The sequence below is a fragment of the Conger conger genome, chromosome 17 (assembly GCF_963514075.1).
Source record: "Conger conger chromosome 17, fConCon1.1, whole genome shotgun sequence".
NCBI classification, from domain to species: Eukaryota; Metazoa; Chordata; class Actinopteri; order Anguilliformes; family Congridae; genus Conger; species Conger conger.
In genome coordinates, this window is record NC_083776.1 from 23,383,480 (window position 1) to 23,407,958 (window position 24,479).

At 41.5% G+C, this 24,479-nt stretch overlaps 1 protein-coding gene across 2 annotated transcripts; it reads right to left on the reverse strand.

Moving 5' to 3' along the window:
- Nucleotides 1–8,454: 8,454 nt before the first annotated feature.
- On the reverse strand, nucleotides 8,455–22,970 carry LOC133116880 (T-cell surface glycoprotein CD3 zeta chain-like). 2 transcript variants are annotated; one of them, XM_061226883.1, is made up of 8 exons: nucleotides 22,798–22,970; nucleotides 10,566–10,666; nucleotides 10,411–10,455; nucleotides 9,975–10,052; nucleotides 9,840–9,872; nucleotides 9,523–9,576; nucleotides 9,386–9,421; nucleotides 8,455–9,039 (listed from the first exon to the last, which is right to left on the reverse strand). In XM_061226883.1, exons 1-8 carry the CDS (start codon nucleotides 22,853–22,855, stop codon nucleotides 8,971–8,973), a joined length of 474 nt encoding a protein of 157 aa, XP_061082867.1. In that variant the 5' UTR covers nucleotides 22,856–22,970; the 3' UTR covers nucleotides 8,455–8,970. The 2 variants fall into 2 exon arrangements, with proteins under 2 accessions (XP_061082867.1, XP_061082868.1); XM_061226884.1 differs by lacking the exon at nucleotides 22,798–22,970 and adding an exon at nucleotides 12,990–13,100.
- Nucleotides 22,971–24,479: the final 1,509 nt, after the last annotated feature.

The window sequence follows — 24,479 nt, forward strand, 5'->3', positions numbered from 1 at the left end:
GGTTAGAAGGCTTTAATATTTGTGATAACTGACTGAACCTGCGTTGCTGTAAGCGAATCATGCAACCGGGGCTGGCTTTCTAATAATATTTGTCTGTCTCTGTTTGAAACACTGATTTTTGCAGCCATTTGTATAATTTAATGTCTAGATATGAAATACAGACTACACTGATCAAATGACTTTAGTAATATTAAGAGCTTTAAAGGGGGCAGAAATGAGACTGGAGGGCAGGAGGTTGTGGGGGTGGGGGTGCGCATAGCTTTAGGGAATGTGAAGACCTGGAGTTGGTTGGTAATTGCTGCACATTCAGTGAGGTGGGATAGTTTCTGAGGGGTGCCTCAGTGCTGTGTTAGGCCCTGGTCTCATTGGGGCGGGGTTGGGGGGGGGTTTGCAGTGACTGAACAAGTCATGGCAATCAGAATGGGGGGGACGGGTGATGTTTCAGGAGTTCTCTCTGAATTATATCGTGGTTGATGTTGGGGCTGTTTTCTACACTTTTCCTGTTTTGTGAAACTTCTCCTACATGTGCACAGTGTCTGTACCAAAAACTGGATTGAAAAACTGCGGTCTGCTTGCTTTGGGAAAATAATATTAGGAAACGTTTGACTATTCGCTTTTTTTTGTTTTTGTTTTTGTTTTTTTATATATATTTTTTTATTTTTGATGATAGTGTCTTTTTGCTTTCTTTATGTTTTGACAGGCCTATAATCAGATATACCAAAAATCTTTTAAGACTATTGCTGTATATTATTACTGTAGCATAGCATAAATAATTTCAGTTATTAATAGGGGCTTTCTTTAGAACAGAAGATGATAATAATGCAATATTTTGATGATCCTTTCCAAAGACTGACGACATTGATTTCCCTGGAGGTGCGGAATACTGCCCCTCCGTGTTCTGCTCGTAGATGCCTGTATATGTGGGGTGGGGTGGGGTGGGGGGGGGGGAAACCCAATTAACCAAATAGAAGCGGAGGTGTGGGTGTGTTCGGGGTGTCGGAGTCGCCCCGTGTGAACACGCCTGAGGACGATGTCGGAAAAGCTTTAGTTTTTATCATTTGGGTTTTAGTTGAAAAAAGAGCAGATTAATTGCATCCCTTCTGTGATCATGAAATTAATATATTTGTGTTTATTTGAAAAGTTGTTCGGGTTCGGGGTGTGGCTGGGTGTTGTCTTTGTGTGCCTGGATTATTATTTTTATTTTGTATAATTTTTTGCATGCCTTTCCCCCCTCTCTTGCTTATTTCAGATGCCAGATTTGGTTGTTTCTTTTCGGGGGTTTTTACAAAATGTCTGTGACGATGGCAGTAGGAACTGTAGTGATGAATTGTAGTGGGGCTGTTTTTTTTCTACCCTTATTCAGCCATCTAACGAAGCTTGAACCAAAGTGTTATTCTCTCTGGCTGCAGTGGCAGCAAGCGTGCATGCGTGTGTGTGTGCGCGTGTGTGTGGGTGCGTGTGACGGCACCATTCTACACGCTACTCTACTGACTACTTAACCTTACACATGCTATATTCACATATTCCTCACTTACCGTATTTACAGTTACTGCTTCTCTCTTTTTGTTTCTGTATCGTACTCTCCCGGAGGTGAAGTGATACTTGCACGAGGAGATAAAGTCCTGGCCTCCGGTCTGGGGATCAGATTGTTCAGTAGTCTGTGACTTTCAGGGGAGCCTAATCTATAGATGGGAGATCGTGAACAGATGACCAGGCCTTGATTGGTTGTGTACTGAAAGTAGTGCAAGACGCCTTTTTTCCTTGAGAAACGACTTTGGAACGGTCTTTGGAAGTATCAGTCGGACGTTCCCGATCTCTCCCCACAGATCTCCGTGTACGCCTCTGACAGAGCTCTGCCGTATGGGGCATTAGTGTCGTAAGGTCACAGAACGTCTGGAGAGGTCAAACGGCCACACCCTGCCTGGGTGACCAGAGCTCGCCTTGCATGCTTTCTCCATTCGTTTCGTTTTTCTAATTTTCTTAATCATGTTACTTTCATTAAATACCTCAGTGGCACTTCTAAGCAAATAAGGTTCACTTTAAGCAAAACTAAACTACGTTGTCTTTGTTATAGACAGTAATAGAACCGCTGATTATTTGTGTGACTTTGCTGTGCATTTTGAAAAAAAAAAAAAAAACAACAAAAAAAAAAATGCTGTTTTTAGGAAATGATAATTAAAAAGATGTTACTACTACTATTACTACTACTACTACTACTACTGCTACTACTACAACTAGTACTACTATGTTTTTGGAGTGATTTCTGGTTAACTGTAAAGATTATCCTTCAGCCTGCTTGCCGAAGCAGAAGCTTTTGCAGGTGTGTGTGTAGACTAACTGGGAGCTGGCTGTGGGTGACTGCACACTTGATGGGGTTCTTTGGCCCAGTGTGTGTTATATCCCTGGTCATTAGACTTGGCGCGCGTGTTATGCTGCTAGTTAGTCCATTGTGTCGATCCAGGAGGTTACTGAAAAAAATATACCTTGAATGAAAATCACAAAATTTGGGGAAAGGTGTTTTTTTTTTATTTTATTTTTTTTTATAAATGTATACGCATACCGAAATATGATGATTATTATTGTTTTCTTTTCTGAATGAGTATGTTAGCAGTTAATGAATGTAGTGGTTTGTAATGCTTATTCTCTAGCAGACAAAAATGCAAAACTTTTATCTTCCTTTTTATGAGAGCAATGCTAAATTCTGTAGAGACCAAAAAACTAAAAGCCCTGCCCAACACTTATGTGGGTGTGGCCTGCGGGTGAGTGGCACTGTCAGGCCCCTCCCCCCTCAGTGAGGTAGATTCGGTTGCTATGGTGCTTCTGTTGGACTCTGCTACAATAGTTACCTGGGGAACCACTCGAAATCACCCAATCTTAAGGCTTATTTTTTGCTTGTGTATCTCTTACAGATACTACTTCTGTGCATGACTGGCTTTTTTGAAAATAGGTGGTTAACAATCATTTAAATTTTTTATTCATTTATGTATTCATTCATTTGCATCATGAGGGAGCAAGATCTCATGAGGGAGCAAAATCACTGGCTTGTGTAATTTATCAAAGCTCTTATAAACAGGTTTTTTTAGTTTTTTTTTAACCTTTTGCCGATGTTCATGAAATGTAGTTCTAAAAGTGCGCGCACACAGTCGCTTGCATTTAATTGGGTACATATCAGCTGACGAAATGGCCGCCGTTTAGAAGGTGTGAACTTCAGCCCACGCGTGTACGTGGGGATTCGTCAGCGTATGTTCATGAGGGAGAATCTTTACACATAACTCCAGTAGGCGTGTGGCAGGGGGAGGGTGTGGCAGGGGGAGGGCTGATTCCTGGTGACGGAATGACCTTCTGCCAGAGAAATGTCTTCTGTTGTGGTTTTACAGGACTGATGGAATAATGGAACAGTGTATGGAAAGCACTTGTGAGGAAACATTTTATAGAGAGTAAAAAATGCAGAGGGGGAGGATGAGATATCTTCTTTTTAAATTTGTATTTTTTTTCTTTTCCAAATGATGATGTAGATATGTCAAAGCTGGCTCAGAATGGGTTTATGGAAACTGGGTGAGGGCCTTTGCCCTTGTCACTGTGAGTGGCAGGAGATTAACCAATAACATTAGCTTTTGTGGGAAGGGCCATGTATGTCACCTCCTGTAGTCACAGTCTTAATTGAGCTGGGGCGGTGGAGAGGTATCTTGTAGTTCCTCTGTGTTGCCAGGACTGTGTCATTCGGGGGGAGGGGAGTGGGTTAGGGGGGGGGGGCTCCTCCACAGGCTGCTGGGGGGGGTTTGGGAGGGTAGGGGAGGGGGGTACATGGGTAAAGAAGCTGTTGTATACCTCATTTCTGACTCGAGACTGAGTAAACTTGCTTTAATCGTTTTTAAGAGAAGAACCGGTCCCTGCGGGGCGGTCCACGGGCGTCTGTGTAGTGTATACCCGCGAGTGCGGAGGGGCTCCGGGGAGACGGCCTCGTCAAACACGCTCACGAATGTCTGCTTTAACAAGGGAACACTGCCATTCTGAACATCTCCCCCGTAATATCCCACACGTCACCCCCCCACCCCCCCACCCCCCGTCCTTGAGTTTTTAAATCCTTTTTTTGATTGGACCCACTCTGTTCTCCTGCGGAGCGTAAACGCAACTCCGGCCCTTATTGGGCACAGGAAACTCAAGAGGCGTGTTTTTATGATTTTGGACAATCCTCACGAGTGGCGTCCCTGCTGATCCTGAATGTAGATGAGAGAGGTGTGAGTGCCGTCTCCCTGGACCCCCCCCCCCACACCTCCGGGGAAAACCAAAGACTTGTCAATGATTGTATCTAAGCCATCTCCAGTCCTGCCTCGCCCTCCAGCGCAGCACAGAGAGCATGGCACCGGGGCAGGGAGGCCCTCTGTCCTCCGACAGGGCACTCCTGACCGCGTGTGCGTGCGTGTGTGCGTGTGTGTGCGCGCGTGCGTGTGTGTGTGTGTGTGTGTGCGCGTGCGTGTGCGCGTGTGCGTGTGTGTGCGTGCGTGTGTGCGTGTGTAGAGCATATCTGTGCTACTGTACTCTCTGAAGCTCTCACCGGCGCACAGGTAAAGCCGAGGGCGGAGCTATAGCGCCGGGGCACCTGCGGTTGGCTGAGGGCCGCTGGGCGTGGCCGCGGGGGGCGGGGGCAGGGGCGTCGTGGACTGCTCTGTGGGGCGCTTATATTAACCCTGTGTGGGCTGGGTGATGTTTATTAATACACACTGAGGGACGACCTGGGTGCTCCGCCTTGCCTCAGGACTCTTTCTGTTTGTGGTCACTATGATCTCTTCCTCTTTCTCTCTCTGTATCTCTCTCTCTCTCTCTCTCTCCCCCTCTCTCTGGTTTTCATTTTGCCTTTCTGGTTTTGTTCCCTGTTTCATAAGACACTGTTAAAATGTGCGACTATGCATCGTATTCCTCAACCCTGTGCGGACCGAGTCTGGTTGTCCTAGCATGTCGGTAAATGGGTTTTAACAGCTTTTTGTTTTGTTTTAGTTTTTTTGTTACAATTTTTCTTTTAGTCTAAGTGGGGGTTGTAGGATCTTACAAGCTCTATTCCAAAGCAAAAATCCAAATATTAACGTTGGCCTGATGCAGATACCAAAGATGACTCTCTGGAGCCCGGCAGCCGTGTATTAAGAGACAGATCCCAGCGTTCGCATTAGACCTAACCTCAGTAATTCCAAAGCTTAGATGTATATTTTGATATTTTTCTGGGATAATTAAGGAAAAAAAAAAAAAAGGTTTTGTGTCGTTTTAACTACTTGTTTGTTTGGTGTATTGCTCTTTTTGTCATGGCATGGAGTTAAATACAAAACTGTCTTACTCTTGGTAGGTATAAAATAGTATTTTTGTATGTTTTGGGTGTGTCGATGTGTGTGATATCCGTTTCACTGCCAGTTATCATGGTTTTAAATACTGGTAAAATAAAGAAAAAAATGAATGAAAAAAATAAAGGTGTACATATTACTTTATCGTACGTTTCAAAGGTGCATTCTCACCCACTGCAGTTTGGGCTGATGGAATGTGTCCCTTTTTTATTTTCATTTTTTAATAAACGACTTTTTCTTTTTTCTTTTTCCCCCCCCCCCCCCCCCCTCTTCAAACCTGGTCCTTGTTGTCATGGTGACTGTAAGCAGGAGTGTTGGGGGGACGGGGGTAACCCTCCATGTTGGGGTAACACCTCTCACTGGGCTCTCTTGGTTGCTGTGGGGACACATCCGTGATCTGGGACTAAAGAGACAAGGATGCTTCATTCTAACCGATTTTGTAGACTTTTCTGTGAATCCGTATATATGGTAGATTTGTGTAGATGCATTCATCTGCTGTATTTCTTTTGGTTTCTTTTTTATTTTGTTTATATATATATATATATATATATATATATATATATATATATATATATAAATTTACTGTAACTGTACAGTACTTTTCTGTTGTAAACATCATTAAACCGTTTTCCAAGTGTTTTAACTTTGTAATGTGTTTAATTGCTTTCTTGCATTAGTCCTGGATCTGAATCTATTCATTCTCTTATATTATTCTTATTCCTTTTCATGGCTTTTTACCTTTTTGAAGACTATTTTGTCAAATCATACATACACCTATGTGTGTGTGTAGATTGTAAAACACAACACAATGTTATGGCACCAATTGCTTGATACAGGCCAGAATAAGTACAACATGCTTGCATCTTGTACATATTTGCTCCAGATTCATTCAAGTACACATCCTGAATAATAATAATTTCATACTCTTCATATAAGAAAAAAAAAAAGAACTTGAACTTGAAAACAATTTAGAACACGAACTCAAAGAATTGAATGGCATGTATGCTTGTAATCCCACAGAAGAAATACAGAACGAACTAGCGGCAACCACTTCTCAACTGAACAATATCATAAACAAAAAGACCCAGTTCCTAATACAAAGACTTAGACATGACAATTTTGAACACAATAACAAATCAAGTAAATATCTGGCAAACCAACTCAAGCGAAACAAAGTCAAATCTCTCATCTCAGTCATGAACTCAGCAGGGGAACCCGTGACCACACCCACTGAGATTAACAATACATTCCAGGAATTTTACAACAAATTATATACCTCGGATCATGAACCAAATTTAGTAGATACCCACTCCTTTCTTGACCATGTAGACCTACCTCCTCTTAATGAAAAACTAGCAATTGAACTAGATGCACCCCTAACACTGGAAGAATTCTATAAAGCAATTAACCAGATGCCTAACAATAAAGCACCAGGACCTGATGGTTTCCCCGCTGAGTTCTTTAAGCACTTCTGGAACACAATCTCACCACTCTTCTTCAGAATGACAGTTGACATCAAACTAAACTCAAAATTACCACCGCACATGAACACAGCCCTCCTCTCAGTATTACTGAAGCCTGATAAAGACTCAACCCTATGTTCCAGCTACTTCCCCCTATCGCTCATCAACACCAATCTCAAAATTATCAGTAAAGCACTAGCCACCCATATTGAAATGGTTAATGGTTAATGGTTGATGGCAGATCAAACCGGATTTATCAAAGGAAGACACTCTTCAAACAATATGCGTAGACTTTTCAATTTAATTCATACATCAAATCAAAACAAAACTAAAACAATAATCGCTTCACTAGATGCAGAAAAGGCATTTGACAGAGTAAATTGGACATTCTTATTTAAAACACTCAACAAATTTGGCTTTGGAGAATCGTTTATTCACTGGATAAAAATATTATATAATTCACCAATGGCCACAGTTTCTACTAACGGATTAACATCACAGAGTTCCACACTGCACAGAGGGACCAGGCATGGATGCCCACTCTCACCAGCTTTTTGTCTTGTTTATTGAACCACTAGCTGCTGCAATACATCAAAACGATAAAATAAAGGGAATCCATACCCCCTCTACACATCACAAAATCAGCCTTTACGCCGACGACATATTGCTCTACCTATAAGACCCATCAACCTCCCTGCATGAGGTCATCAGTCTCATTCATTCAAAATCAGCCATTTTACCCATAAATAGTGCCTACTGGAATGCTACATCTCAGAACTCACCCCTCACCTCCACTAGCAATATCAAATATCTGGGTATACACTCTGTCCATCCCTCTGTCTACTAGGAGACCTCTCAACAATCAACCCACCAAATCAAAATACCAAACCTATACTCATTGCCCTAGCTATCGCCAAGAAAACCATCCTCTTAAACTGGAAAACAAGACACAAAATAAACATAACACATTGGTCTAATCTACTCAAAGAAGACATATCCATGGAACTAATTTCGCACCAGCGCCAAAGTTCACACATGGCAAACATTTGGGGTCCTTTCATAAAATCATTCAATATGCCTGTGGACTAACCCCCCAACACCCAACCTAACCAACATATACTCACATACTCTAGAAACACTATCCATGCAATGCCATATCTTAATCCAACCCATCCATTTCCCCCCCCCCATCGTTACTTTTATTACTATTACTTTTTCTCCTCTTCTCTCCATTTTTCCATACTATCCATTCAAGGCTCCAATCAACAACCACCCACTTGTCCACCTGTCTGTCTGTTCATCTTCCTGTTTATCTGCCCGTTGGTCTGCGTGTTCATATGTATACACAAGTCACTCTTTCCACACTTTATAATTCTTTTTATTATTATTCTTTATTTCTTTTCTTTTTTTTCCATTTATTGTTATTTTTAGTGATTGTCTGTTTTGTTTTACCCTCCCCTCAAAGGCTTCATACTGTTTTCTTCCTTCGCTCTCTCTCTCCCTCTCTCTCTCTCTCGCTCTCCCTCTCTGAAATTTACCAATGTATATATGTTTGTTTTTGTATTATTAAAAATAAAGTTGACCTCCCAAGAGGGGGGGGGGTGGTGGCAAAAAAAAAAAAAAAAAAAAAGTACACATCCTGAAATGACTGAGAATTCTGGTAAAATATCAAAAAGCATTTTATTTCATTTCTACAAATCACATAGAGAAAAGTACAACTTGAAATGAGCATTAAGCTTTTTTTTTTTTTAATGTGGGTGAGCTTATATGTGCAACTTATTTACAACCTGACTTTATAAATGTTTCCTGTATAAACATGGGGATTGCTCTAGATTCCTAACCTCTTAAAAACCCAGGCAATACAATAAAAGGGACAATAACTGGACCTGGTTTTGGACTAACAGAGGAATTTGAAAATATCAATGTTTGGAGGGGAAATGAGTAAATTAGTATTTCAACTGAAATTCATAGGACTCAGCTATAAACCACATGAAAATGTTGAATTTACAACTGGCCCGTGAATATGATTTGCTATTTCTGTGTGATAAAACTGGGCAGGAGGAACGGGCAGTGCCCTGCGGTGCGGAATAGAATGCCGCCTTCTGTGAGAGCAAGGGAGCAGTCGTACAGGCAGGGAAAGGCCAGGGGTCAGGGGTCAGGGGTCAGGGGTCGTGAGGTCACTTGCGAGATGGCAGTTGCTGCATGTGCAGAGTATCGTAGGTGGCCCTGTTGGGTGAGCTCAGACCCTGGGAGGGAGATGGAGACCAAAGTTCAGTTATGTATGAATATTCTGTTACATATTACGCACATGTATTTGAAGTATGTTTACCACTTCTTACCAAATGTGTGAACTCATCAAATGAGCATAAAATATTAATGTACAGTTTCACACGTTATTCAAGCAAACACATAAGGATAACTGGTTCTTCCACTAAATGTTGAAATTTTATTGGCTGTATACTGCATATCTATAAAATCTCAAGGGAAGCCTAATCAAGGATCGTTTGATGGCAGACTTCATACAGCAGAAAATATGGCAGAAAAACTAAGTGTTAACGTCAAATATTTTCCGTTATTGGAAAACATGCTCACCTGGTACACCTGTTCTTTTTTCTCGTTTTTGCGACGCTGTAGAGAGAATTAAATGTCAGTGGAGTGAAATGTACATTACTGTTAATTACATTAAACATTTAACTGCATGGAGTTACTTGACTGAGAGACATGATTACCTCCTTCTTTACTCCAATCTCTTTGTAGTCATCGTCGGTTGGTTTCTGCAGGGCCTACGGATTTAATGACATCCACAAATGAGTTGTGTCGGTTCCCTACACATTTGGCAACCCTGCAGTCCTGCATTCAGCCACAAGGTGGAGCACTTAAGCCACTCTGCTTAATCACCAACTGTGCAGCGGAGGTGGGCTGAGATTGTCTGTCGATCACGTATTACCATGCACTGAATTTCAAATGAATGCAGTGTGGGAACAGCTAGAAGACCCTGCCCCCTACTCTACAGGCTGGTGTTTATTCGGTTCGTATCGCCTCTCACCGTGTACGTCTCATCTCCGGTCCGTCTGCGGTTCTGAAAGAAAGTGGAGAAAACACATGAGGGGCTGTTTCTGATCTCTCAGCGCTCTGTTGTACTGGTGTGTTTTTATGCAGCCCGTGTTGGTCGTGCTCTTACCCCCCGCAAGGCTGCGGCCCCGCTCTCGGCCGCGTTGGTAGACAGCACGTCGTACGTGTCCGCGGCCTTGCTCAGGCCCTGAGAGAACGCGCACAGGTTACCCACACAGCCGAACGCCTGGTCCTACACGGCCACAAACCTCTCACGTGACTACTCTAGAGGAGGATGTCTAATCTGGCCGCTCGCAGACTGGACCCAACACACCGTCCGTTTCCCACCCCACTCCTGGAGGACTGCGGTTTCTGCTACCGTTCCCCTACCCTGTGCGTTTCACTGCTCAATTTAAACTATTAACAAAACATAACTCAATGATGAAAACAGGCCATTCAGCCCATCAACGCTTAACTTAGTTTGCCTAAAAACCAAATAGTATCTAGCACCATATCAAGCCTGGCCGTGAAAACCTCCAGTTTCATTGGCCTACATTGGCACTCACCATATAAATACCATCATCTTTAGAGGTGGCCTGACGCTTGAAGTACTGCAGAGAGAGAGAGAATGAAAACTTGATTACGAGGATATTTAATGGAGCAAAAGAGCAGGTAAGTGTTTCATAATGGACTGTGTTGCCGTAACAACGTTGAGACTCACTCTCTCTCTGAAGAAGAGTGCGGTGATGAACAGGCCATACAGCAGGAGCACCCCATCCAGGATGTAGCAGAGCATGGGGTCGTTCAGCCCAATCGCAGCCTCTGTAGCATATGGAGAGAGGAAGAGCCATTGGCTTAGTCAGGGGTGTCAAACTGAATTCCCAGGGGGCATCAGCTGTCAATTAAGGCCTTGAGAACAAGGTGTGTGGATTCTTTAGCCAATCAAAGACTTAAATTAACCACAGGTGCTGGGAACAACCCGAAAACAAGCAGACACTGTGGCCCTCCAGGACTGGAGTTTGACACCTGCGGCTTAGATAGACTGAGAATGGTAAAGGGCGGGGCCCTGCACCAATAAAGAAACAGGGGCTGGGTTCAATTCCACTTTAACACACTCCCTTCACGGTCTTCTCTCCTGGGAGGTATTTCTTGACTACATTTGTGATGTGCAACGAGCAAACTGAACAGATGCTGTGCCAGGGAGGACAGAAGAAGAATATACCAAAATGGAACTGAACTGCCCTCGCTAGGAGTGCTACCCTACAGTAAAATCTGGTCCCTGCGCATTTTCTTTTTCCGTCGATGACTTTGGAATGTTCAAGAATAATCCTCCCCTTTCATAATTGGGAATGTCAGGAACAAAGCATAAAATTTGTAATCAAACCCAGCCAGTAGACAGTAAACCACAAACCCAGCCGTTTTCTTCATGGAGTGGCCAGGGAGCGGTTACAGGGTCTGTAAAAGGGTAACACTATCGGCAACAGTTATATTCGGCAATAATAATGTGCCATTTTAGAGGAAACTATAGATGGCCAATGCCACCCTGACCACCCCACTGGACACGTCCCTGGCTGTCTCACTCAAAGTGAAATGGAAATTGGATAAGAATTGAGTATGGTATCAGTTATCCAGGAGAGAACTAGGGGGAACTCATTCCTTAGTTTGCCACATGTCCACACGGGTTTCCTCTGGGAGAGTTTTCTCCCACACAAGATATGAGGCTGATTAAGACTGTACATTTTCCATAGTAGGGACAAGTGTGTGAGCGAATGGAGTGTGCGCTGCAATGGGTTGACCCGTCCAGAGTGTATTGCTGCTGATGAATGCTGGGATAGGCTCCAAATAAAATGATTTAAATGTATTATAACATTTTAATACAAGAGACATTTTGTATGTTAATTCAAATAAATGTTTAAACCTGATTGACAATAACTTTACACAATTTGCAATAACGTTGGTCAAATTAATACTTATACTAAATACTAAATGATTAAAACACTAAAAATATATTCAGCTCAATGTCAGATACTAATGCTAAATAAATTATTTAATCTAGCAGTGTCATATTCATGCAGCATTGAACATTCCAGGTATATAGCTTACAGACATTATCATTATGAACCATTAGAAGAATCAGTGAAAAATATTATTGGTACAGTGCCATTTATAAGGGCAGAAAGCAGTTTCATGAAGGCCAGTGAACATCAAACAGCCGACTTGAGACCAGACGAGACGAGACGGTTGTAGAACGTTTTTTTTAAAAAAAATTTTAAAGAAAGTCTTAGCGGTGTGTACTGTCCAGTTTCAGAACGCCGGATCGCGTCGGGCAGCGTTTCGCACGCGTGGGGATCCCTAAGCGTGTTTTTTCGTACAAATGTCTTGGAAAATAAAGATACAAATATAAATTTTCCCTTAAACCTACAAAAACAATGTAGATTTGGCTTATTTGTTTTGTCTTTGATTTATTCATCATCTACCGAAAGGTTAGTTTTAGTGGTCAGGTGTTCACATTCACCAGCCAGAAGCCTATTGATTCACCTCAATCATTTTATTGTTTACCCATGCAATATTTTTTTCAAAATAGAATAAGCGCAACATGAATGGAATAGGTGTGCTTTACAGCACGACTGTTTCGGACAATGTGATTTAGGGCATATAATCCCTCAAACATGAAAAACCTATAATGAGGAAAAACCGGGATGCTAAAATTGTGGAATTACAATTGTGGTTGGAACAAATTCAACAAAGACCAAGTTTAAGAATAAATAACCAACTGTACGACAATGTGAAATAAAGCCCGTCTGTCGCAAGACGTGACAATTAATGTTACGAGGGTCCTGTAGCCTTCACTATTGATGAAAGGCATGAAGGCATTTTCTTTACTTTTTGTCCTGAAGTTTGCATTGGAGAGAATCCCGAGTTTCCCCAATTTGAAAACATATTGCGATGCATTCTGAAAATGCTGGCTTCTCCATCCTAACTTTCAATTCCGCTTGGCGTGAGTCAGCAAAACCTGCACAGAACACTAATAATCGGCAAGGGATATGGGTTTATGCAAAACTGACGTTCGCTGGCGTATCTCTCGCAAAGATTTTTCACAATAACGCAGTCGTGTTGTACGACCAGCAGATTAGAGGTTACCCACTTTTCTACTTTGACAGCGACCATTCAAATAAAATAAACGCATAAATCAGGTGAAAACAGAACCGCTCAAATGGACTGGACTCAGTCATCTTGCCCTCGGAAAAAAGAAAAGTATAAGCGCAAACACGCGCAAAGGTGTTAGGCACATTTTATTGTGTCTTTAAACCAATCAGGCCGCCCATGGCACAGCTGCACGTGGACAGAATTGATTCGGCGTATGCCCTCAACAAATCGAGAGGTGGGCACTGTATTAACATGCATTTTCTTAAAAGAAAATTCCAAATTAATACTAATAAATAATCTCACAAGTTTTCTTTGAGAAACATTTACGCATTGCATCCGTTAAACTATAATTTAAATTGTATGGCCAGAGGTAAATAATTATTCAATCTAAAATGTCTGTGCAAGGGCCACAAAGAGCACAGCTCCACTGGTTAAAATCTGGGGTTTAGCTTGAAAGCATGGGCCCCCATTGTAAACTTCTGTTTCTACTTGTACCAGATTGATGGAATTAGAATTGCAAAACCTTAGATGGAAAAAAACATTGCATAACAACTCAGATGTTTCTCTGAAAGTATGTATGTTTCTGAAAATCTGTTGCACTGACATGAATGAGCATACTATTGAAAATGACACAATAGAGTTACAAATATGCTGAAGCTAAATTACACCAATGTCACTGAGATATACACGAGCCACTGAGGTACCGGGGGAAATATTGTGTATCTAAGAGTTGTGAAAGTGTTGTTTATCCCTCCACAGATGCTCACATGCACACACAGAATAAGGCACATCTCTCTCTCTCTCTCTCTCTCTCTCTCTCTCTCTCTCTCTCTCTCTCACACACACACACACACACCCACACACACACACACACAGCCACACAAGTGCAGCTAGTGCCTAAAAGTGTTGATCAGTTTATCATCAGCCTTGTTTCTGTCACATTTACCACGCTAGTAAACAGAAACCCAGTTATACCTCAGTACTTTATACTATCAGAGCTGATAGCCACATGCACTGGGAGCGAGCAAATGCTGGGTGGTTGATGTAGCCTCTCGCGGTCTGCCTGACTCAAACAGCATGAAGTTCAGTGGTTTTCGTCTGCTGTTGGGCTTTTCGAGTTTGCGTCAGCCCTGGGTATAACTGCCGGGGGTGTGGGGTGGGGGGGTGGTGGTGGGGGGGTGGCGGTGGAGGGGGGTGGGGGGGGGGGGTGGTGCATTGCTAATAAGCTGAGCTGAGCCTGAGGGTCTTAATGTCTCCTCAATCTCCCATCTGTTTAAAAATCTCCTCCAAATATCACCTGTGCTTCCACACTTCTCCATGTTTGGTTTTTCTCTCGGTGAGGGGGTGAGAGTGGCAACAAAGTGTCCCACCCAGCTCCTGCGCCCCCACGCACAGACCCATAAGGGCCCACTGACTCACGAAGGAACCCCCGGCAGATATCCTGATCTTGGGCTAGCACTGACTCACACAGGCCCTGACTCACTCTCACTCCGAGAGGTTACCTGCGCAACAGAAAGCCCTTTAAGGTTTGAAAGGTTTGAAAGTGGAATGTTTTTTTTTTTTTGATCTCCATTGCTTTTCAATTGTCAGTCGTAATTGTTACATAAGGATTACAATGTTCACACATTTGCGATCTTACACTTTAAGATTAATATTCAAATAAAATATGATGCAAAAAATGTAAGTGCAACTAAATTCACACTGTTTGAATGTAACAGATCACATGCAGTGATACTGCACTGTAGAAGTCAGCATACACTTACAATGGCTAAAATGTGTTTCTTAACTTCTACATTTGACCACACTTTGTTCTACATTTCAAATTGTGGTATTCAAATTTTCTTCCACCACCAATTTTTATGACATTTCATACAATGATTCAAAATAAGACAGCCTAAAATAACACTGATTTGCAACATATTTTATAGAAAGTGCATTAAAATAAATAGCGTTAAGTATGCATCAAATTCACGGAATAGCTTGCGCTGTCCACACTCTCCATCAATGTTCACGTATACATTTTTCAGAAATGCAAATTCCACTCGTTATAGTTGTGTTTGTCAGTGCTTTAACAATTTAACCATTATACATTCTTCCATGCCCTAATGTGATTCATTAAAGGAAACATGATAATTTTGTCATATTTTACATTAACTGCTCTTTCACTGATGCTAAGGTTGCTGCATGGATAGAACCTTTGTGTTCTTATATTATGCGTGTTCGCTAGCTGTCACAGGAAGTGTTGAGCTACAGACTCACAGGGTCTCAAAGAGGCCGACACGGCAGTTATCTGATGAGTGGCTTCCTAATATCTATTTTTACGCGCACACAACTTTAGAGGTGATGGTGGTAGGGATTTTAGCAGCCTAGTGACTTTGACAGTGACTTTGGAGATGCTATTCTTAGTTCCCACTCTATGCGCTTCTGTTTGTTTGCATGTCTAGCATAGTTTAAAATGTATCAAAATGAAGAAAAGATAGGTTTGATTCCCATCTAGAAAGTGAGCCATGGTTGGGATAAAAGGTTTCAAAATGAAAACAGTACCACAGTGTTTGAGGTCTTGCTTGATCTTTCCAAAATGTGCACATATGAAAAATGTCCAACTCCCAACAACAACATAGTTGCAAGTATTATCTCTTTTGAGTGAGTGAAGCAGCTTTGGGATGCAAGACAAATGAGTATTAAGTCCTAAGGTACACTACAGGACTTTTAGTCCAGATTTAGCCGTTTAAGGAAATCCTTGGTCTTTGCAAGGTCATTGCTTGCACTCGTCTCCGATGGCTGTTTAATGTGAGATGGTCAGAGACGCAATCGCATCTCTCCCGATTCAGTCTTAAGCTTGTCTGTGATAGTGTCAAACTGATTTGATTTTATCAGAAGTCTGTAGGCATGACTCATGCAGAGTGTGACCCACTGTGACCACATCTGCCCGAGGGTGTGTAGTGTAAGCTTTCCGTGGCCGGTCATTTAACGTGAGATGCTCTCTAGGATTTTGTTTCAATTTTGAAAGTCATGTAGCGTACACAAGGCAAAAGGTAATATAGTGGGGAAGTTTCTGACAAAATTGAATGAATTTCCCTTTTTTCACTAAAGAGCACCATCCTACTCCTTCATATAAAATATAGTGATGAGTCAGAAATGTGATTAAAATGCAATGCATCAAGAGGCTTTATAATAGAAGAGGCAGCCTGCATATACCAAATGTCTCCGTTAACAAATACTGACAAGGCAGTTGATTGGTCTATGGGTTTTCTATTGACACAAGAAATGCTTTATTATAATATTATAATAGTTTTCTTCAAAATGAAATACATTTTATTTTGTCTTCATTTAAAATAAGCTAACTGAAAAGCTTCAAATGCGGACTATAAATTAGTAACGGTCTGGTTAAACATGCTAGTCACATACGTACAAGATTGTATCATCTGCATAAAATTGGACATTACATTACAATACAGTGTTGGACTGCAACTACTATTATTTATAAGTGTGAAGAGAAATGGACCAAGAATAGACCCTTGTGGGACACCTTTACTAATTTCAAGAGAACTTGATTTAATACCATCAACAACAATAGTTTGATTTCTACCCAAGAGGTATACATAAAACCAGTTAACAGAAAGTTCATCTAGTCCGATGGCAGATAACGTATTGAATAAAATAGTATGATCAAAGGTGTCAAATGCCTTTGATAGATTGATAAAAAGTTCACTGTGTTTATATTCACAGCATTAAACAGTACTTCACTGTATATTTAGAATGTGGTTTTATAATTTCATTTGTCAATTTCACATAAAATATTGCATATACTATACACTGCATTTCTTCACCTGTACTCTCTGCACATTGCAGACAATTACACAATTATATTTGTGAATTGAATTACTATTATTCATTCTCAGATATCCTTGATCAGTTCCTTACCCATTGGAAGACGGTGTAGTATAATGGGTAAGGAACTGGGCTTGCCAACTAAAGGTTGCAGGTCTGATCTCAGGCTAGGAAACTGCTGTTGTATCCTTGAGCACGGTAGTTCACATACAGTACTGTGTAAAAGTCTTAGGCACCTGTATAACATTCTGTACAGATAAGGTGAAATGAAAGGTCCGAAATAAACGTACTATACATTTTACATTACATTTTAGTAATTTGGCAGAATAGTTAAAAACTGAATCAACTGAATATTTTTTTTCGTGACCACCCTTCGGCATCACTTCTCTGAGATAGCCAACGCTGTCCTGCAGTTCTATAAGACAGTCAGCTGGGAGGTTGTTCCAAGCATGTTGGAGAACTTGCTACAGTTCTTCTGCAGACTTTGGTTGGCTCCTCGCTTTTGATCTCAGACAGCCTTGATCAAGTTTTTATGTAAAAATTAGTCAATTGCTTACAGTAATGTGTAACTTTTAAAAATTAAATACAAAAATGTCTCTGTAAAAAAAAAAAAATTCTTTTGGAAAATGAATATTTGGAAATCTCAAATATGTTCTTTTATATGAACACACACAAACATATATATATATGGTGCCTAAAACATCTACACAGTACTGTACATTTCTGCAATAGCCTGCTTCTCCAAACAGCAAATCACGCAGCTAAAACTGCATACTGACATGGTGAAGGAAGAGGTTTAGTTGTTGTTTGACCAAAAATTACAGTGGGCAAGACATGCAATCTAAGTGATTTTGACCATGGTATGATTGTTTGTGACAGACATCATGGTTCCAGATTCTCAGACATAGCTACCCTCCTGGGATTCGCCTGCACTACAGTCTGTAGATTTTGCGGAGAATGGTGAGATAAAAAACATCCAGTGATCGGCAGTTATGCGAGTGAAAACATTGGAAAACTGTTGCATGGTCTGATGAATGCTGATGGAATTTGAGGTAAGCAAGCATGGATCCATGGATCCATCCTGCCCTGTATTGTTTTATTTATTTGTTTGTTTGTCTGTTTGTTTGTAAAGGACCATGTACATTAAACATACATGTTGTACCAGATTTTAATTTCCATCTGCAGTCCCTTGGCAGGTTATATTTAATATATACATAAGCCGTGCAATCCACAATAACAATAACAATACAAATATACCGCAGATCATGGCACAAATAGGCAATAGACATTGGAGGATATACAAGTGTACATTATAGTGTTATAGTGCTATAGTGCATAGTGTTATCCATCCAGCCATCCAGCCATTAGCTTAACCTGCTTATCTTGAACAGGGTCGCAGGGAGGCTGGAGCCTATCCCAGCATACATTTGGTGAAAGGCAGGAATACACCCTAGACAGGTCGCTAGTCCATCGCAGGGCACACAGACCATTCACTCACACACACACTCATACCCACGGGCAATTTAGACTCTCCAATCAGCCTAACCTGCATGTGTTTCGACTGTGGGAGGAAACCGGAGTACCCGGAGGAAACCCACGTGAACACGGGGAGAACATGCAAACTCCGCACAGAGAGGCGCCGGCCGACCGGGATTCGAACCCAGGACCTCCTTGCTGTGAGGCGGCAGTGCTACCCACTGCACCATCCGTACCGCCTTGCATAGTATTATAGTGCATTAAAATTACGCATTGTCGATATAATCAATGGAATGCAGACATGTAATGACTACATGCTCGTTTAGCCTTCAGCCATGTTTTCAATTTAGCTGTGAATCTGCTCAAGGAATTGTCACTCTTAATATCTGGAAGTATGGTGTATTCCAATTGCTGATGGCCTTAAAAGAGAGGCAGACTGAACAAATGCTGTGCCTCGCACACGTATTGTGCAATCTCCTCAAGAGGAAGCCCTGATGGATCTGGTAGTGCAGGCTGTGCGTGAATAAATTCAGAGATTCATGTAGAATCTTGTACACAAGACATACATCTGAATAAAATCTAAAACTCTCAAAACTTAATCAATTATACTTCTTGAGTATGTTACAGTGATGATATTGGGGGGGGGGGGACTTTTGACCAGGTAGTTGTACAGTTTGGCATGTGCAATAAAACCATAGCATGCATGTAGATTTTTGCAGCGTCAGTGGAAAGACAGTTTCGTATCAGCCTTTGACAAGTTATATTTGATTATGTTTACCATTTTCTTGACGTGTTTCTTAAAAGTAAGGTTAGTATCCACGACAATTCCAAGATATTTGAATTTGGTGACGATGTAGATTTTTTCCCCTCGAATGTCAGCACAAACTGGGTGTCTGAGTAATAGTAAAAAAACATACCCACAGTTGTGCTGACATTTAGGCTAAGACATGAATGAATAAAGACAATAATAATGAATAAGACACTCTGATACCTGTGCCATAGCTTTTGTTAATTTAGAGGCAGCTTGCTCTGCCGTTTTGGCATGTACGTACACAACGGTGTCATCGGCATACATTTGAACATTTACCCAATGACATTGCTGGGGAAGGCCATTTATATAGATGCTAAATAACAAGGGGCCCAGGACTGACCCTTGTGAGATGATAAAAGCATATAGTTGATTTTCATTCACTGTGTCCTATTTATAAATATGAGATTATCTTTGAACTTTAACAGCTTGGAGACTGACTGTGTGAAACGCTTCATGTAGTTCCCTCTAAAGCCGAACTGCATATGGTGTAAAGGACAATGGCTATTAAGAAATAATGTTAGTTGGTCAATTTTTTCTTGGAAGGTATTGGCAGCTATTGGCAGCTAATGAGTCTGTAGTTACTAACTTCAAGATCATTTCCAGATTTAAAAATAGGAGTGACAATTGCTGTTTTCCCTGCATTGGGAAAATGTTGTTTCAAGATCAAATGTACCTTTGCCTTTGGTCCTTCAAATGTCCCTAAAATGTGTCATAATTGTATTCACATTTCCCACAGTCGCTGGAACCAAATGAAAAACTTTGCAATTGTCATTGTTTGGGGGGAGATGTATCACTTCAAGGCCTATGGTGATTTTTCCATGACTTGTCCTTATCATAAAATGTCAAGCGTAGCCTGGATATGATATGGTTTAGTTGGTGCCAACTAAAGTTGGTACTGTATTGCGTCCAATAAACATTTATATTTTATTGCACAGTAAAAACAGTAACAACAATAAATATCCGATTATAATAGTTCTATTCAGGTTAGTTTAGTTTTCAGTTAGTTCTTAAATGCATGTCATCCTTAGTTGCAACATCATCTACGAATCAACCAACATTTTGCTGAATGTAGGCATGGCAGTCAAACCCCATTTTTACTGTCCTTTTACTGAGAGTCATAAGTTTCACTGGCATAACAAAAAAAGGAAATGATCTTACATTCAGAAATATGAATTATTCAACAGAGATTAAAAGGAGTGCTTTTTGATGCAAATTGTGTCGTTCAGCTTCAAACTCAACATTTTGTGTGACATTTGCCACCAAATCTTTTACGATTCAGTTAGAAACTTTCAATTTTTGAAGTTAAACTTTAGACTTTCAAACGCAAAATTTTTTTTTTACTTTAAAGTCAAAGCTGAGATAAATATTAAAAATAAACTAAAACTTTCATTAAAAACATGTATGTGAAAATTTTTTTATAGATTAAAATAAATTACAACCAGACCCTAGTTTCTACCTGTGTCAGCCACAGGTCAAAGTAAACCTCCTAGTTGTCCATTATTTTCCAAGACCAAGAGCCTCTCTGTGCGGAGCTTTTTCCCTTGCCTACGTGGGTCTAGGCAGGGTACTCCGCTTTCCTCCCACAGTCCAAACAGATGCAGCAGACTAACTAAAGACTAACTTTAATTACCGTTAGGTCTGAATGTGTGAGTGAACGGTGTGTGGGCCAGACTGGCATGCCTGTACAGGTTGACCACTGCCTGTGGGCATAGGCACCAGGCCCCCAAGAATAAATTGATTGTCATTTTCAAGTTTTAAAAGCTGAATCAGAATCGCATCCGTTTGCTGTCCAGCTTCAGTGACACATTTGAACAAAAAATTACTTCGAAATTTAGGCTCTGGCAGTAATCAAGTCAGCACATCCCCATTGTGAGAATGTGTGCTGAAAATCAACAATAATACGAAATTATAAGCATCAAATATATTTATTTATGTTTGAGAGTTTTACCCATTCCTCGTCCCATATATCTTCTGAAGGTTGATGAGAACCCTTAATGTGGCATTTAGCCTATGTATTCATTTATCTAGTGAGACCCTGAGAGCATACCAGAGGTAAATCATTTTGTATTTATAAAAATCATATACATTCAGGTGGAGTACATTATTTCTGTGTGTGTATAATGAATGAAACAATTATTTTTGGGCAAATATATTTGGATTTCTTTCCGTTTTTAAAGAGCACTGCAGGCTTCATACAGGTCCTAACACACAGTGTTACCCCCACAGCCAACTATAATCAAAACATCCACTAAACAACTGCAGGAATGAAACATATACTTAATGTGGAGAGCTGGATTTTGGTGGCCCGAGACAAGAAGCAATCGGGGGCAACTGATCATTCATCAACGAATTGTTAGCAATTCTGGGCTGGGGAATCGGTTCCAAAAATATTCCAAAAATATAGAACATTAAAAAGCTGAGTTGTATGGCCTATCTATTTGTGGTTGTGGCGCTAACTGACCACATCAGCCATTTTGGCCATCAGCTGGCTCTGATAACGGCAGAAAAGGTTAGGATATGCATCTGAATTTCACCACACATCTAACGCATGTTCCTTATATGGTTTCAGAAGATACTTTTTATTTTTTATTTTCATGCTATGCAGAATTTAAATGTACATTTTAAGACATAAAACATATTTTACAAATTAATCCTTATTTCACTTACTAAATTTGTGAAAATGACAATGCACAAATGATGATTCTCTTGCACTGTCCTAATGCTGTTGTAAAATAATTTAAGTAAGCTGCAAGGTTAGTAGAACCTAACCTAACCAAGTTTCTGAAGCGAATATTGTGAACATACCCTTCACAATATATTTTCAAGTCTTTTTCTCTGACCGTGTCGATAAAAAATAGTCACATTACATCTTCGGGAAGTATTGCAATTGTTCATATTTTTTATCCGCTATTGCCTTGAGAAGTAGCTGAAGTGAATTATGATGAAGGGAATGCAATGCAAGTTTTTTTTTTTTCTTTACAAAGAGAGAATAAGCAAAAGATTCACTATCACTATCACATGGAAAACAGATGTTTTTTGCTAGCAAGTGACAGCAACTGAAAGGAAACTGTCTCTCAGCTCAGCTAATGTGAAAATGCACTTGACGTGATGGAGATAAAGGGGGGGACAGAATCAGTTACAGCTCCAGCTTGTAAAACTGTGCTGTTTTTCACACCCCAAAGGTGTGGGTTGCACAGGGCATAGCAAGGCACTCTGGTCCAGATAGTTTCTGCAGACCTGGTTACTTCCACAGACAATAGACATCTAGTGTTTACACTCTATATAGAGTGAATAAAATGTCAATAAAAAGGCCAACAGGCCCTACATTTCTGAACTGCAGCAAAATGTTATGTTGCCCTATCTGACACAATCTCTTGCTGGGGTTGTCGGGGGGACTAAGACAACCTTTTAGATTATGCGGAAGCCCAGATAAAAAATGGCAGCTGGACAATATTCTTTACAATTTCCACCGAAGATACATACGGTTTCCCCCACACACATCACTCACGCCCGGTAAAAGGTACTCATCTCCTCGCGTAACAGTTTCTCACTCGACACATTTATGAACTAGCGTATGAAATAACAATGAGTTTGAGCTGGAAAGTGTACTGTAGTCTGAGTGCTGCAGTGTTTACGCTGAAAGGACCCGTACAGTGCTTGGCAGAGAGCACACGGGTCAGGCGGTTACCTGCAGACGGAACCACCAAGGCCAGGACCAGCAGAAAGGCTGTCGTCCTGAGATCCATCGCCCTTGTTTCTTCGTCCTTCTCTCTCCGTTCTTTGGGTGTGTTGAGTGTGACGGGCTCCTACACAGACTGCTCAGCATGAGGGAGCGTCTGCTGACAGGAAGTGGCTCCTCTCGACAGCTCCACCTGCTAGCTGGGCTCAGTTCTCTAACGCATGGCCCACTTCTCAAATCTGACATAGAGGGGGAACGTGGGAGGGTTGGCTGGGGGCCAGAGGTGGCTAGTGGGGCAGCAATGGGGGGTAGGGGTGCAATATTCACCCTAGCTTGCACAAGGTGCCAATGTCTATGTATCATAGTTAACAGTGCTAATGACACACATAGAGCTAAAGGGGCCTCTTTCTCCCGTCTTGTAGGAATGCATTCTATTATCATGATATATATATATATAGTACATATAGTATAGTACATGATTAAATGTATCCTTACATTACATTACATTACATTAATAGCATTTGGCAGACGCTCTTATCCAGAGCGACGTACAACAAAGTGCATACCCATAACCAGGGATAAGCGCGCTGAAAGACCCTAGAGGGAAGTACAATTTCAACTGCTACCTGCACAACAAAGATAAGGACCAGGGCCTATTTGATCATGTTTTTTATTTTATTTTATTTTTTAACCGCAACACGCAAATGTATGAACAAACCCCTTAACTAGCCAAACACTGCTTACCTAGCCAAACTAAAACATCCTGATACACAGAATGTAAATCACAGAAAGACAACAATTAAGGTTCACAGGGAGGTAGGGAGGGACAGGGAGAGGTGCTGCTTGAAGAGGTGCGTCTTCAGTTTGCACTTGAAGATGGGAAGAGATTCTACAGTTCTGACCTCAACGGGGAGTTCGTTCCACCACCGTGGAGCCAGAACAGACAGTAGTCGTGAGCATGAGGTGGAAGTTCGAAGAGGGGGAGGAGCCAAGCGGCCAGTGGAGGCTGAACGAAGAGGTCTGGCAGGGGAGTAGGGTCTGATTTTTTGGAGGTAAGCTGGAGCTGACCCTTTAACTGCTTGGCTAGCACCAATGTTTTGAATTTGATGCGAGTATTGACAGGCAGCCAGTGGAGGGAAGTAAGCAGGGGGGTGACGTGAGTATTTGGGAAGACTGAAGACCAGACGAGCTGCTGCATTCTGGATAAGTTGGAGGGGTCTGATGGCAGACACTTGGAGGCCAGCCAAGAGGGAATTGCAGTAGTCCAGGCGGGACAAAACCATCACTTGGACCAGGAGCTGGGTCGAGTAGGGGGTGAGAAAGTGGCGGATTCTCCGTATGTTGTATAGGAAGAACCTGCATGACCGGGTCACTGCCACAATGTTCTCGGAGAGGGACAGTCTGTTGTCCATCACCACGCCGAGGTTCCTTGCACAGGATGATGGTGTAAGTGTGGTATCCCCTAGGGAAATGGAGAGATCCAGATGGGGAGGGGTAATGGCAGGGAAGAATATCATTTCAGTCTTACCTGGGTTGAGCTTTAGATGGTGGTTGTCCATCCAGCTCTGGATGTCACTCAGGCAAGCAGAGGTACGGGCTGAAACCTGTGTATCAGATGGTGGGAATGAAATGAAGAGTTGGGTATCATCCGCATAGCAGTGGTAGGATAGACCATGTGTAGTGATAACAGG